The sequence below is a fragment of the Strix aluco genome, chromosome 10 (genome assembly GCF_031877795.1).
Source record: "Strix aluco isolate bStrAlu1 chromosome 10, bStrAlu1.hap1, whole genome shotgun sequence".
Lineage (NCBI taxonomy): Eukaryota > Metazoa > Chordata > Aves > Strigiformes > Strigidae > Strix > Strix aluco.
The window spans coordinates 15,022,171-15,035,466 of record NC_133940.1 but is presented as its reverse complement, the minus strand read 5'-3'; the positions used below and the strand labels follow the sequence as shown (position 1 = coordinate 15,035,466).

The 13,296-nt window shown below is 39.7% G+C and overlaps 1 protein-coding gene across 1 annotated transcript; it reads right to left on the bottom strand.

Annotated features, from left to right (window-relative positions):
- Positions 1-241: 241 nt before the first annotated feature.
- On the bottom strand, positions 242-11,256 carry LOC141927735 (ras-like protein family member 11A-like). The gene is made up of 4 exons (XM_074834986.1): positions 10,801-11,256; positions 9,312-9,368; positions 6,830-6,912; positions 242-2,878 (listed from the first exon to the last, which is right to left on the bottom strand). Exons 1-4 carry the CDS (start codon positions 10,943-10,945, stop codon positions 2,411-2,413), a joined length of 753 nt encoding a protein of 250 aa, XP_074691087.1. The 5' UTR covers positions 10,946-11,256; the 3' UTR covers positions 242-2,410.
- Between the last annotated feature and the right edge of the window lie 2,040 nt (positions 11,257-13,296).

The window sequence follows — 13,296 nt, the reverse complement described above, 5'->3', positions numbered from 1 at the left end:
AAGACTTAAATGTTTCAGTATTTTTTGGCCTTAGCTAAAATATAGACTTTTTTTTCCCCACCAGTGCCACAGGAATGTGGGAATACTTACTTATGTAGGAGTACAAATGTAGGAATATTTGTGTATACTTCCAAAGCAGGGTGTATTAGGTTATAAGAAGGGAAAAAAATATATTTTTAGTCTAGTATAAACAAGGAACATTTAAAGATGTGAGACATAAAGGAGCCATTTTATACGCTACTCAGGAAAGACCTTGCATGTTTTTATTACTCACTATTGAAAATAAAACATTGACAGGTTTGAAATTTATTGAACTTTCTTCCCAAATAAGAAAGGATTAGAGCTGAGAGAGTAAGTTACAAACAAATGTAACAGGCTAGAGCACCTAATGTCTTCAGCAAATTTAGCCCTTGTTATACAGTACTGGGATGGTAAAATATTTAATTGCTATTCACAATTGGTGATAATTTTTCCACTTTAAACAATTTTCAGTTTGTGTGTCTCACAAACTGTTTGCTTTATTTCATGTTATTGAATCTTTAGATTTGGTATTTGAACTATGCTATTAGTAATTTAAGATATTGAAATTCTGTGTTAATAAACACCATACCAAAAATGCCTGCAATGAATAATGACACTGCTCAAACATCAAATTGTTAATTAACTATAAGCTAAAGTAGAAATCCTGTTACTGTTTGAGTCGCTATTTGGATGGTCTACTACCACTTGAAACTAATTTTTTAAAAAAAAGTGCAGTTCTTTTACGTGAATAAAAGAATTTTAAATTAATCAGAACACAAGACATTCTCAAATGACCAGCTGTGGAAAACAATAAATAAAACAGAAAGTGAGCTGTAGATAGAGCAAATCCAGGTCATAAGGAAAAGAGTTGTCTAATATAGGGACAAGAAAAATATAAAATACATTTTCAAGCCCTGAGCTATATAAATAATCATCAGATTCAATTTACATTTTTGCTGCTCAAAATGAGTAAAAGGTTGATTTAGCTCCAGCTGAAACTGCAGCTGGGAGTGTTTTTCTATATCCACTAAACTAGGGTTTTCCCCTCTGTGTTCCTGAGTGTAAATCATTGAGCTTTACTTCTTTTCATGGTCCTGTGACCTCATATGGTCTGTTTAAAGAAGAGATTGTTGCATCATGACTTTTACATGGTCCAACCCAGTTTCTTTCCACTCTCATTGAGAATAGAATGATGGATGCTTCATGTTGTTGTTGATACCATAAAACGGGCCAGCTTACAGCGTACAGCTTCAAATCCCTTTGTATTTGCTGAGACAGAATGCAGTGAGATGCTGCCAGTGAAATATGTATTGATAGACTGGTGATTTCGATGTGTTGTGAGGTATTGAGTAAAGTCTGTTCTTAAGGCAAATAATGATGAATTCCCAAAGCCAGAAATTTCAGGCATCATAAAACCTTTTCGTCTTTAAAAAAAAAAAGGAACCTAATGAATTAAATATACTTTATGTGAAGACCTTGTTTCTTTAAAACACTATTTTGAAGGTAAAATCTAACTAGTTTGGGGAAAAAAAAAGTTAAATAGTTTTGGGTCACCTCCTTGCTCATGATTAATAGAGTCCATTTTTTTGCAGGTTTTAAACCACACTGTGCTATTTGTCCCTCTCATTGGCATGTAGGAAACCTACAGAAAAATGAGAAGTATGCCACTGAGAAACTGACTACAAAATGCTGGTACAGATATGTATTTTGCCCATATAATCACTTTCAGAAACAGTCAGTATGCATTCAAAGGAAAATAATCTGAAAAAATAGTGATTTTTATAAAATCTCCCTTTAAAGAGACACTGTAAGGCTAAAGCTTGCATGTGAACACATCTCTCCCCAAGTTGCTAAGAACACTTTCTAAACTGCAGTTTAAAAGCTTTCAATTACTACTTTTCACTATTTATGCTCTTTGTTTACTTTTTGCCTTTATTTTCCAGTCTTGTGACTAAGCAAATCTGGTAAATTTCACTTGCTCAGTATAGCTCACATCACTCTCCTCATGTCTCGCTGTAGCTTATTGCCTATGTTTGGGAATACAACCATCCCCAAGATAAGTCACTTCTCTTAAAAGTAGGATTTAATTACCTTTATTAATAAAATCCACATGTTAAGCCTAGACTATTTGACTGTGTCCCTTTCAAAAAGGAAATAATTTGGGACAATCTATTTTTTAAATCACAGTTTCTAAATTCTTTTGCCCCAAAGAGCAAATTCTGTAAGTTCCTTTGCTGAATGAGGACGGGATTTTTAAGGAAGATGTAAAGACAAAATGAAAGAGCCTCTCACACAACCTGATTGCTGAATTTCAGCAATGCCCCTTATTACCAGCTTATTTTCTTGCCTTTTTTTTCAGGGCTGTGGAAAATAATTTCTGTCAGCTACATCAAAGCGTAGTGGCAGATTTCCCTTTGGAAGTCAGAGCCTGTTTCAAACGTCTCTTTAAGTCCTGCATATTTGGAGACTTGGGTCGGACAAGGTGGAGGCCTCTTCGTTTCTCTCCATTGCAGCTCCCAATCATCCTGCTGACCTCCTGGCAAAGCTGCTGGAAGGCTTCATGCACTCCCTCACAGTTCTCCCGGGCTGAAACTTCATAGTAAGTACCTCCCAGTTCACTGGCCAGCTGCAGTCCTTCTTTGGAGGACACCTGCCTGGCTCGCAGGAGGTCTCCTTTGTTCGCCATCAGGAGCAGGGGAATGTTGGCATTCGGGTGAATCTTGCGGATGTGCTGGTGTAGGGGACGGATGACTCGGTAGCTCTCATAGTCTGTGATGGAGTAAACAAAAACGAAGCCATCTGCCCAGTAGATTGAGCGGTTTATCTGCTCTTGGCAGCATATGCTGTCAGTGTCATCCTGCCGTCAAAACCAAGAGGTGTGAGATTAGAAAACTGAGAATAGGGAGCAGACAGAGCAAACAGTCATACAGCACTGTTAGCTACTCAGAGCTTTGTTTTAATGTGTGGCTGTTTCTCAATGTACAGGCAGAAACCTCTCTGACTGCCAGGGAATGTACCAAGGACAGGAGAAACTTCCACTGTGTCAGTAACATATTACAGGTAAGCAGTAATGTGGAGTGGGGAGGGGTCAGAGCAAATTGGTTGAAAACAAGAGAACAGCCAAAATACTGATACTGAAAAGTTTGTTCCGTATTCTATTGTACTAAACCAGCGTGACAGAAACCTGCTCTTTTATTGTGGATAAAATTGTGATGGGGACAGTAAGAATGTTCAAATTCAGCAGGCTAGTCACACTAGTGCAAGTGAGCCGGTTGTCCCCCAAGGTGTTTTTTTAGGGCTTTTTCCAATTCTGTATTCAGTGTCTCCATGGATGAGGGTTTTCACTAATTCTGTTTGGTGAAGCCTGATAGGTTTTTCTGCCATGTAGGTCTCCGGCTAGTCAAATGCAAAGTTACTTCAAAAAGCAATTGGTTACAAATAACTAACTGCCGGAATTGAAAATGAGGTGAAACCTCACTGCTCATTTGTAGAGCAGCAATGGGTTTGTATTATTGCTTTGCTGGTCACACATTTGTTCAGTCCACCACCACTCCTACTCAGACAGCCATAACAATCACCAGCATTGGGAATATAAAGCTGAATACAATACTGTGGGGCTTGAAAAGAGATCAACTCACTTTTCAAGATGAAGCTATTTTCAGCTAATCCTCTACTCTTTGTTATCCCTGCTGGCCCATAGCCCAACCAGATAGGGAGATCACTGCTGCAGTTACTGCCGGTATGCTTGGTTTGTAAGAACTGACATTAATATTACAGGCTTTCTGGAACTTTGGAATTTCTTTCATATCCAACAAGCACTACGCATATTCAGTATTCAGCTCTTGATGAAGTTGGTAGGAATTAGAGGCTTTTGTGTATTTTAGGGGGAGTTCAACATCATGAATATAGAGCCCAAACTTTTATTATTGTTATTGCTAAATTCTATTTAAGAAATCTTCATCAATTTCAGTAAGACTATTAGAACATATGTTCCATTATCTATTTATCTATAGAATATATATCTGCCATTCACATTAATTTTAGCAGAGTTTACATGTGCTCAGCCATCTTCCAAAACGGATTACTTTTGTTTAGACACCTAAATATGAATTTTAAAGCCTACCTTCAGGAAGAAGAAGAGGAAAAGAATCAGTAAAACTGATCAGTTCTTTTATGGTAGATCAGACAGTAAAAAAAGGACTACCAACAAGGCTCTTCTGTGAGAAGGAAGCAGAATTTCTGAAGGCTCAGAGTATAAATTAGGCTTACAACTTTCAACAGGAGTTCTGCTAACTAATTGCCCTTTGTAAATATATCAATATTGTCAATAGAGACACTGGCTCATCATACCTAATAGTTCTTTGCCCTTGCCAGCTCACAGTAACACTAAATCCTGTTAGCAGTGAAATTGTTTAACAGATGCTCTTATCACTCCTCTCTCCCCCCAAAATCCTCAAATCCAAAAACCCAACAGAAGTGCACATGGAATGCAGAAGGATCCTCACTAGCAGCCTTGTTTAAAAGGTCAGTGAGTGTGAACTTAAGCCAGGACAGGGCAGGCTGTGGGAAGAAGGGCAATTTTCACTGTTGGTGTCTGGTTTGTAGCCAATCTGTAGATAATTAGCCACCCTTCAAGTCCTGCTAGCTTCTTTTCACCAGCAAACTCCTTTCATGGGGAAAAAGAACTAATTGCTCTGGCAAGCGTTTGAAAATGTTTTTTGGAGAAGGTGTACATTCAGAGAGCCCTAATGAGCAGAAATTCTCAGTTACTCCAGCTAGGCCCACCCAGTAGTGAGATGGATGGATAATCCCCAACGGAATGCTTTATTCAGGAAAATCAAAGGGTAATGGGCTACTTTTTAAATGGAAATCTCTGCTCCAGAATGAATTTTGAAACACACAGTCATTTGCCATGTATAGACCAAGCAGCAATGAATCACCTAACAAAACCAGTTATCTGTTTGCTTCTGTTTCTCTCTTAAACATTAACATTTCCAGTGTGGCTAGAATCCTGAGTGATTCCACGTGACTTCCTCCCAAAACACTGTACTCAGCCTGCAGAATGCAAAAAACTCTCTTCCTTAAGGATTTTAACAGAAAATCCAACCTATTCTCAGTCTTAACAAGTCCTGTTCAGGAACAGTCCCTTCAAATTACTTCATATACATCATTTGATGCAAACAGAGATACAGGCTAAGATAAGTGTGTCTGTGGGAACTGTTGAAACAGTGCAGACCTTTGACTGGGACAAAGAAAATGAAACTCCTTCCTAACTAAATCAAAATCGTTTCTGACTAAAAAACCTCAGCTGTTGGCATTACCAAATTTTGTGGAGCTCTGGCTACAGTCACAGAACTACAGGGCACAGTCTTAATTAAACAGGGAAACTGGAAAATAAACATATATCTGGTGAAAGAGGGAATTAAATTATTTCACTCCCTCCTTTCTCCATGGGATAGAACAGAGAGAGGATTCCCTTTGTTAAGTGTTTATCAGGCAGTCCCAATTGTGCCTAATCACCACCCACAGCTTCTCTTTGCAGGTCCTCTCTAAGCAAGCTGGCACAGGGCCTTTGTACTATTAAGTCCCACTTGAATATTTGGAGAACTTCCATAGCAGCTTTTGTTTGCTTCTTAGTGTCCAGAGTAAATAAGGGGTCCTCTCCTCTGCTCTGTGCACCCCCAGCAGTAGAGAGTGTGGAACTTTGTCAAGGCTTTCTGCTTAAATCTACTTCCAGTGATCGGAGGAAATGGAAATGGAAACTGAGGCTGTAGGAACTTTACTTATCGTTTTCTGTAAACTTAGGATAGAACAGTTCTACAGCACAGAAATGAGCCCATGCACACATGGGTCTGTGCAGACAAAACAAGGTATATAAAGCTGTCCAGGGCTAGCCTGAAAGAGGATGAGAGAAGGTGGTGTTCCCATCCAGAAATATATTTGGCCAAGTGTGACCTTAAACTGAGGTTAAGGTCAAATCTAGAAGTTTAGGTTTGATGGTAGCAAGAGGATACATCATTTTATCATGAAATCTCAGCTATTGCATAGGAATTATTACTCTCATGAGATTTCCATCGTTCATGTAAAGACAAGTTTCATTACATTTCCTGATGCTTTGACACTATTTTCATCCTCTTATTCTGCATGTGAAGCAGATCTTCAAAAAAAGACATCTTAAACTTAAGTCCTGCTTGGAAAAATATTTCTAGAAACAGGTTCCTAGTCAAATATTAAATCTAGAATATCTAAAACACTGATAGAAAGAGGGATGTTAACACCTTAAAAATAAGGAATGAATAAAAGTAAAATTAAAAAAACTCACAGAAGTAAGGAAAACACTGAAAAGCACCCTAGTTGGAATAAGTGTTGTGAGGCCTGTCCCCTTGGAAAGAAAACTTTTCTAGAGAAGAGCAATTCTGGGTGTGCAGAAAGGTCTAAGATGAGCCAGCTGGGCCTCCAGACAGGTGAGTTTTCTGCCACACAGGGACAGAAACCATTTTACAGGAAATAATCAAGGAGTTGGCAGGAGCAAGCCAGGTTATGATTTTACTGCTATTTAGGCTTGGGATGCAGTAATGTGTTTGAAACAGATTTGTTTTAATTTTGACTTACTCTTAAAGGAGCCTGATTTAACCACTTCAAGGGCTCATTTTGGTAGGGCTTAAGGTACCCCCATTAGTCTTCATTTGGGCTTGAGACCAGGTATTTTTCTGCTGACTAAATGGAGTTGCTTACATATGAATGTGCTGGCAACAAACAAGAGACAATAACTGTTGTAAACTACTAATGTACTGAACAGATGTTTTACCTCCAATGAAACAAAGGGAGTATCCTGCACCTGTAGAGAGATCTGTTCCCCATCTATGGTGAACTTTCTTGAATACAAAGCGCCTGGTGGAAAAGTAAGATCATTAGAGTCAGTGACTGTAACAAAGAAGAAAGAGTACATAAAGGCAAAATGGAACTGTTAAAATCCAGATTTTTGAGGCTTATGATATGTAGCTGCTTATAGAAAAGTGAATGGCACAAGAGCGGTTGTGTGGCTGTTTACTTAAGTAAACTGGTTTTGTGTTTGCTGTGTGGTCAGATGTTTTGAATGTATACCTAGGATGGTATCTGGGAAAGGTGGCGTTCTGTATTGAATCAGTCAAAGTGGGCACATAAATCCCATTCTGGTTTCCAATCCATATTGTTAACTTTTTAAAAATGTGGACTGCATATATCTCAAACCAAGATATCCAGGTGTTGTCTGTAAAAGGAGTGAGCTGTTTCCTATTCCATTTTTCTGAAAGTTTTTAAAAAAGGAAAGTATTCTAGTTTTGGACACAGAGGAAGTGACTGTATACAAATTGCCCAGAGACTCTTTGGAATTTGTCTGGCCTTAGCAGTCAGAGTTTGGTTGAAATCCCCAAAGACTGGACACTTGAATCTGACTTTGGTTAATCTGAATGACACATATTCAGGGCCAAATGCTAGTTCAAACCATCTAGGACTGATCCAGCTCTAATAAAACCATCACCATTCTGGGCTTTAACTTGATTTTGTTACTGGAATGTGGGTTAAGTGACAATGAAAACTTAAGTTTTGATCTTACAAACTATCTGTGGTTGTGATAAGGACAGCTTCAGAGATAGATGCCATTATCACTTTTCTTTAGAACTTAATAGCAGTCACATGGATATGTGAAGAAATGCTATGTCCATAGCTGTTGTATACAGCCTTTCAGTCTTGTCCAAATACAATTGTCACTGCTGCATCTAAAACAATGTACTTCATCTCAAACATAGAGAAAACCCGTCTATCGGAGAGTAAGGAATTCAGATTAACAGGAAGGTCAGTTAATGACAATAATGCCATCACTTCTGAAAATAGTCTTTGGTTCAAGGAAACAGGTGTTTTGATTCCAGTGGAAAAGTCTCTGAGCTCATAGAAACACTTACAATATAAGGAAATTTAGTATGGCAAAGTTTGCTGCATCTGAATCCAACATTATCATATTATGTTTTAATATTGACTCTGTGAAGTGATCTAGCCCTTCTGGGATTTTTTTTTTTTTTTTTGAAAACATATCAGATTTTAAGCTGAAAAGATGTTACTGTTTTGTGGGAAGATACTGCACCCCTGAACCAATATGAGACAACATATTATTCCTACTCTAATGCACTGCAGAAAAAAGAGCAGGTACTTCCAGACACTGTCTGTGCTCTGCCTTATACCCAACTGAAGGAGAAGCATGGTTGAATGATCACAAATACACTGCCACCTGTTTCTTATTTCTGGCATATTTATTTCTTCTATAGCGTGGTTGTTGGACTAGTAGCTTAATGAGAAAAGCATGTGGTTCTCAGCAATGTCTCTGGCAGCAATCCATTGCAAAGCTCAGAAGTCTAACTGATATACAGTCTCCCACAGAAGAGATGAAGGAAAAGAAAGAGAAGTAGTGCAGCCAACCATCAAGGTTACTTAGGGTCAGTGAGAGGGAGCTGTAAGGAGGAGCTTTCAGATTGTATTTCATCAGACAGGCAGAGATCAAAGGTGCCTTGTACTGCCATCTCCTTTCCTAACTCATCATTCTAAATTCAGCATGCACCTCCAAAGTGAAGCAATCACTGCTTTGAATCCTGTCCTCCTTCACCCAAAAACTGTGAGATGGCCTATGTGTGGAATGTGCTAGTAGATATGAGCACGGTGTACATAGATCCTTTGTACAACATGGGCCAATACAGTTGGCACTTTCTTAGAACAGAGGCTGTGAATTAAACAGTTCACATGAACACATCCTCTGAGGTGTCAGGATTAAACAAGAAATGCAGTAGAAACAGTTTGCATGGTGACTTTGCTTATCTTATAGAAAGAAGACTTCAATTTGGAAGTCTCCCTTGTCATAAAAGCCACTGAAAAAAGGGAGCACACAAAAAAATTTCTGAACTGCCTTTTACGCACTTTGGAATTCCTCTGCCTTCCCTGGGGTTGCAGAGAGAGCAGCGTTGGGTTTCTGCCGTTTAGTCGATATGCAAGTTGTTCCTTGAGGCTGCATTTTAGTATAGGTATTTCCCCAAGCAAACCTTTTACTCCGATCCTTTTCCATCAAGTTGGAAAAAAAATAGCTAAAAGGATCATAAATAATGAGCCTTTGATTTATTGCTTTCATAGCTTGAGGCTATTAACTGAAAATATGCACCTTATGGACATCTAACACTGCTTGGCTTTCCTGTAATATGCACCAGTCACAAAACAGAGGAGATTTCTTTTCAGGCTATCTGCAGTACTGCAGTAGAAAGCAGACTCACCAGTATTGGCTTCATAGTCTCCAATAAATCTCTTTGTGAGAAAGCGTACAACCAGAGCTGTAAAACAATGAAAAAAATATGGGTCTTTAATGTGAACCAAAACCAATCTTTGCAGAACACATGGAATATCTTACTGGAAGAGTTAGTATATATGGAACCAAGTTAATCTTTGAACTGCTCACATATTATTCTGCAAATGTTTCTCTCAACACTCACAGAAAAAGATCTGGGGTCAGGCTGTGATACCTAATGCAGAGTTTTTCACAACTTGTATTGGAAATTAACCCTTAAATTCAGTGTGGCTATTCAGTGTAGGATACGGAGGTTTGTTTGTTGTGACTGCAGGTATAACAATCTGACTTTTGGTTTGAAATAATTTAGAAAAAGAGTAACAAGCCAATAAACTGAAACTAATCCCAGTACCACATTTAAGACTTCTGTGTCATATAAGAAGTGAGGCAGATGGATGTAATGGTTCTTCCCAGCCTTAAAAATCCTCAGTCCTCCTCATGAAACCCATTAGTGATATCTAATCACATCCAGCAAACAAACTGCATGTGCTCTGCACACATGGGCCATGCTGCAGCACCCTGAGCCTTCTTATCCATCTTAACCTGCGGTGCTTTCTTACACTGTTGGATTAGAACATTTTCCTTTTTCTTGATCACTTTATAACACTTAAAATCCCATCATGGCAACAGTAACTTATATTCTTGTAGTGTTCTCATCTCATCAGATTCCTAATCATTTGCAAAGCCTCTTAGTTAACAGTTAAATAAAAGGGTTTATTCTGCAAACAACTCTATCATAGATTTCATTTAAAACAATAATTTTTCTCGCAGTGGATACTGGCTCACCTCTTTAGTACCCTTAAATGAAATTGATTGTGCAGCTGTCTTCAACAAACTACTTTTAAAAATAATATGAAAATGTGACTGCTTCAAATCCAAAGCAATCAAACATTTTACTGAGTCCTGTGGAACCTCAGATGTAGTAAAACAGATCTGGCCTTAATAATTTCTGAAATCAAAAGCAATAATATTTTCAAAAGCAATAATGCTCGCTTTACCCTCTTTTCTTCTCTCTTTTGGAGAATAATACAGGAAGACACATCTTGTACAGTTATTTGTCTGCAGAGCATAAAACATTTACAGCAGGAGAACAAAAACCACTAGTAGTCCCTTTTTTGGGGTGCGGAAATTTAGACATGGTTAAATAATTTGCACAAGGCTAAGTAGAATCATTTGTGAGTACAGAGCTACCAACACAGTGCCCTCTCCTTGTAACTGCCGTCTCCCGTTGGCTGCTCACACAGACCTACCGCAAATCTGCCTCACAAATTATTCAGTGCATTTTCCAAAAAAAAACAACTTAAAATGTTCAAGCTACAGCAGTTAAGGCTTTTAACAGTCTTGGCTCTATCTGAGCTGCAAATGAGCTCTTAAGTACAGCAGCAAGAAAAAGCATGGAACTACACCTGTGGACTTACCTGTCTTGCCAACGCTACTGCCACCCAATACCACGAGCTTGATGATTTTGTTGGGCACGCAGTCTAATACAGGATACTCTGGTATGGGGAGCAAGAGAAAGTTAGTAGAATACTGTGACATAGTATCCTGAGAGATGAGACGCATGCCAGAAATGAGAGCTGTTCAACTCCGGTAGGAGTTGGGGGAGAAAAGAAGGAAAACAGCTTCTCGGTGTCTGTTGTTGGCTGTATATCCTTGGATAGAGAAGCCTTCTCATTTCATTTAAGTAGCTTTCCTGAGGAATGTTAGAGTGACTGGCCTCCTCTTCCCGATGCCTCTGCTCAGACTGCAACTTTGGAAAGCAAAAGGGAACTTTTTGATCAGCCCCCGTGAAAACTGACTCCTCCATTCCCCAGCCAATCACAAGTGAAACCATGACATTCCTCCAGCCGGGCACCGAGCGGGTGCCTCCATCAACCACGCTCCCTCACTCGCTCGCTGCTTTATCTCTCCCCACTGCCTGGTTTATGCGCTGCCCCTTGGCTCTTTACTAAAACGAGATTCTTCTGTTTCACAGTCATCACCGTAGCATTTTCAGCAAGTTACAGTCACCCTCGTGCTCTGCTCTAATTCCACTTTGAATAATCCCATTCTGCCTGTCTAGTTTCTTTGCATTTTCAATTGTCTCCAACTCCATGCTCTGTTGTTCTCCCTGTCCTATTGTGTCCTGCAGTTGGGCCCCTCCAGAGTGCCGAAGCTGATGGGACACTCCCCTTCAGGAAAACAAACACATTTTCCACCCCCCCACAGTTTTTAGGCAGCTGGGGGTTATTCCAAAATACTAGCTCACGTGTATCCTCCAGGATACATTTGATCTGCTGGTTTATACACATTGTTAGTCTTAATGGCCCGCTGGAATGTGGGTTAGCATTGGGTTGGGACACTGCAGTTTCTCCAAACATGGAAAAGTGAATTTCGGGCTGGCGACAGACTTGAGAAGGCTGACGAAGGACTCCGTATCCTTCAGTGGAGCGAGCCAGAGAGAAGGAATGAAGAAAGAATGACTTCTATAGGAAAACTCAGCATAGTTTTAAGACAGCTGGCGGCTGCAAGGTCTGTTGGGATGACAGCATGTAACCGTACACTAGCTGCAATCAACTCTCAGTTATCAAGGATAATGGGGAGGGAAGAAAAAGGGAAGAGCAGTAGGGAGGGAATGACCCAGATAAAGCAAAACTGCAAATAATATAAACCAGATGTAAATTAAACTACAGAAAATATAGTTAGAGCATTCATCTTTGAAAAACTTCTCAAAAGAGGTCTGCAAGGGGCAGGAGCAGCTTTAGGCAGCAGTGGCAAGAGACAAGCCTGGTGCAGGCAGCATACTTCTGAGACGTGTACTCTGTCACGCTGTGTGGGAGACGTGGATATTAACGGAAAGTGGCACCACAAGCTAATCCACCCACAGATCATGGAGACCTGAGGATGCAGATTTTTCCTGTCTTCTGTACACTCCTAGCAGGCAGAAGGTAGGCATGGCTCATTATGTAGAGGCTGCAGCCACCAAAAAGACTTTTTCTGCCCAGTTGCTTTCACGCCACTGCTTTCAATCACAGCACACACATAAGTTCTCCCCAGCAGGTTTTAGAGGCCGGGGGTATGGTTGTGAACTGGCACAAGAGAATGAGAAATCAGGTCAGGTCTCTAGATGACTACACCTTCCCAAAGCACTGGAGGCCAGGTTGTCAAATGATCTCAATTTCCATACCGGCATCACAGAGGACGGGCTAAGTGTGAACTGGCTTTAGAAAAATCCAGCTTCAGTGCACAGCAGTCCAGTGAAATAGGCACAAGATTCAGATTTATAGATGTGTCACTTTTCTAAGGCTCTGTTTCCCCTCTAAAAACTACTTCTGAAGCAGTATTTGTGCAGAATTGCTGTGTAAGCACCAAGTGTTATTACTTTGACCATCATCACAGTCAGCTGATGAAGAGGTGGAACAAAATGTCTGGAGGGCTACCCAGCTCATGGTACTGGGAGAGAGCCACCAGATCATGTGTCTTTTGGGACATGGCTCCTATGTGAATGTTTTTCAAATCTTCTGTAAATTTGCTTCCAGATTTTTGCAAACACCCAAACACTGAAAAATCTTTTCCAGGAAATTTCATTACCAGGGTGCTTTAATCTCACACAAGTTTTGTAAGAACAGGCAAAATGAGAGGAGGAATAGGAAAATGCTCAAAATCTTGTGGTCAATTAACAGGACACTTTGAAATGTGTTGTTGAGCTGGACACATAATAAATTTTGGGATTAGCTAGCAGCAGTCTGTAACTGTCCACCTCTCTAAGTGTATGATGTTGGAACCTTTGTTACCATTTGCTATTAAAAGCATATGTTAGTGAGTAATATAAAAGTATTCATCACAATAGTCCTTCTATAAAAACAAACAGTAATATATCTGTCAGCTTCTAGGTGGCCAGAAGAGTTTCAGCCCAGAAAAAAAAAGCCAGGTAA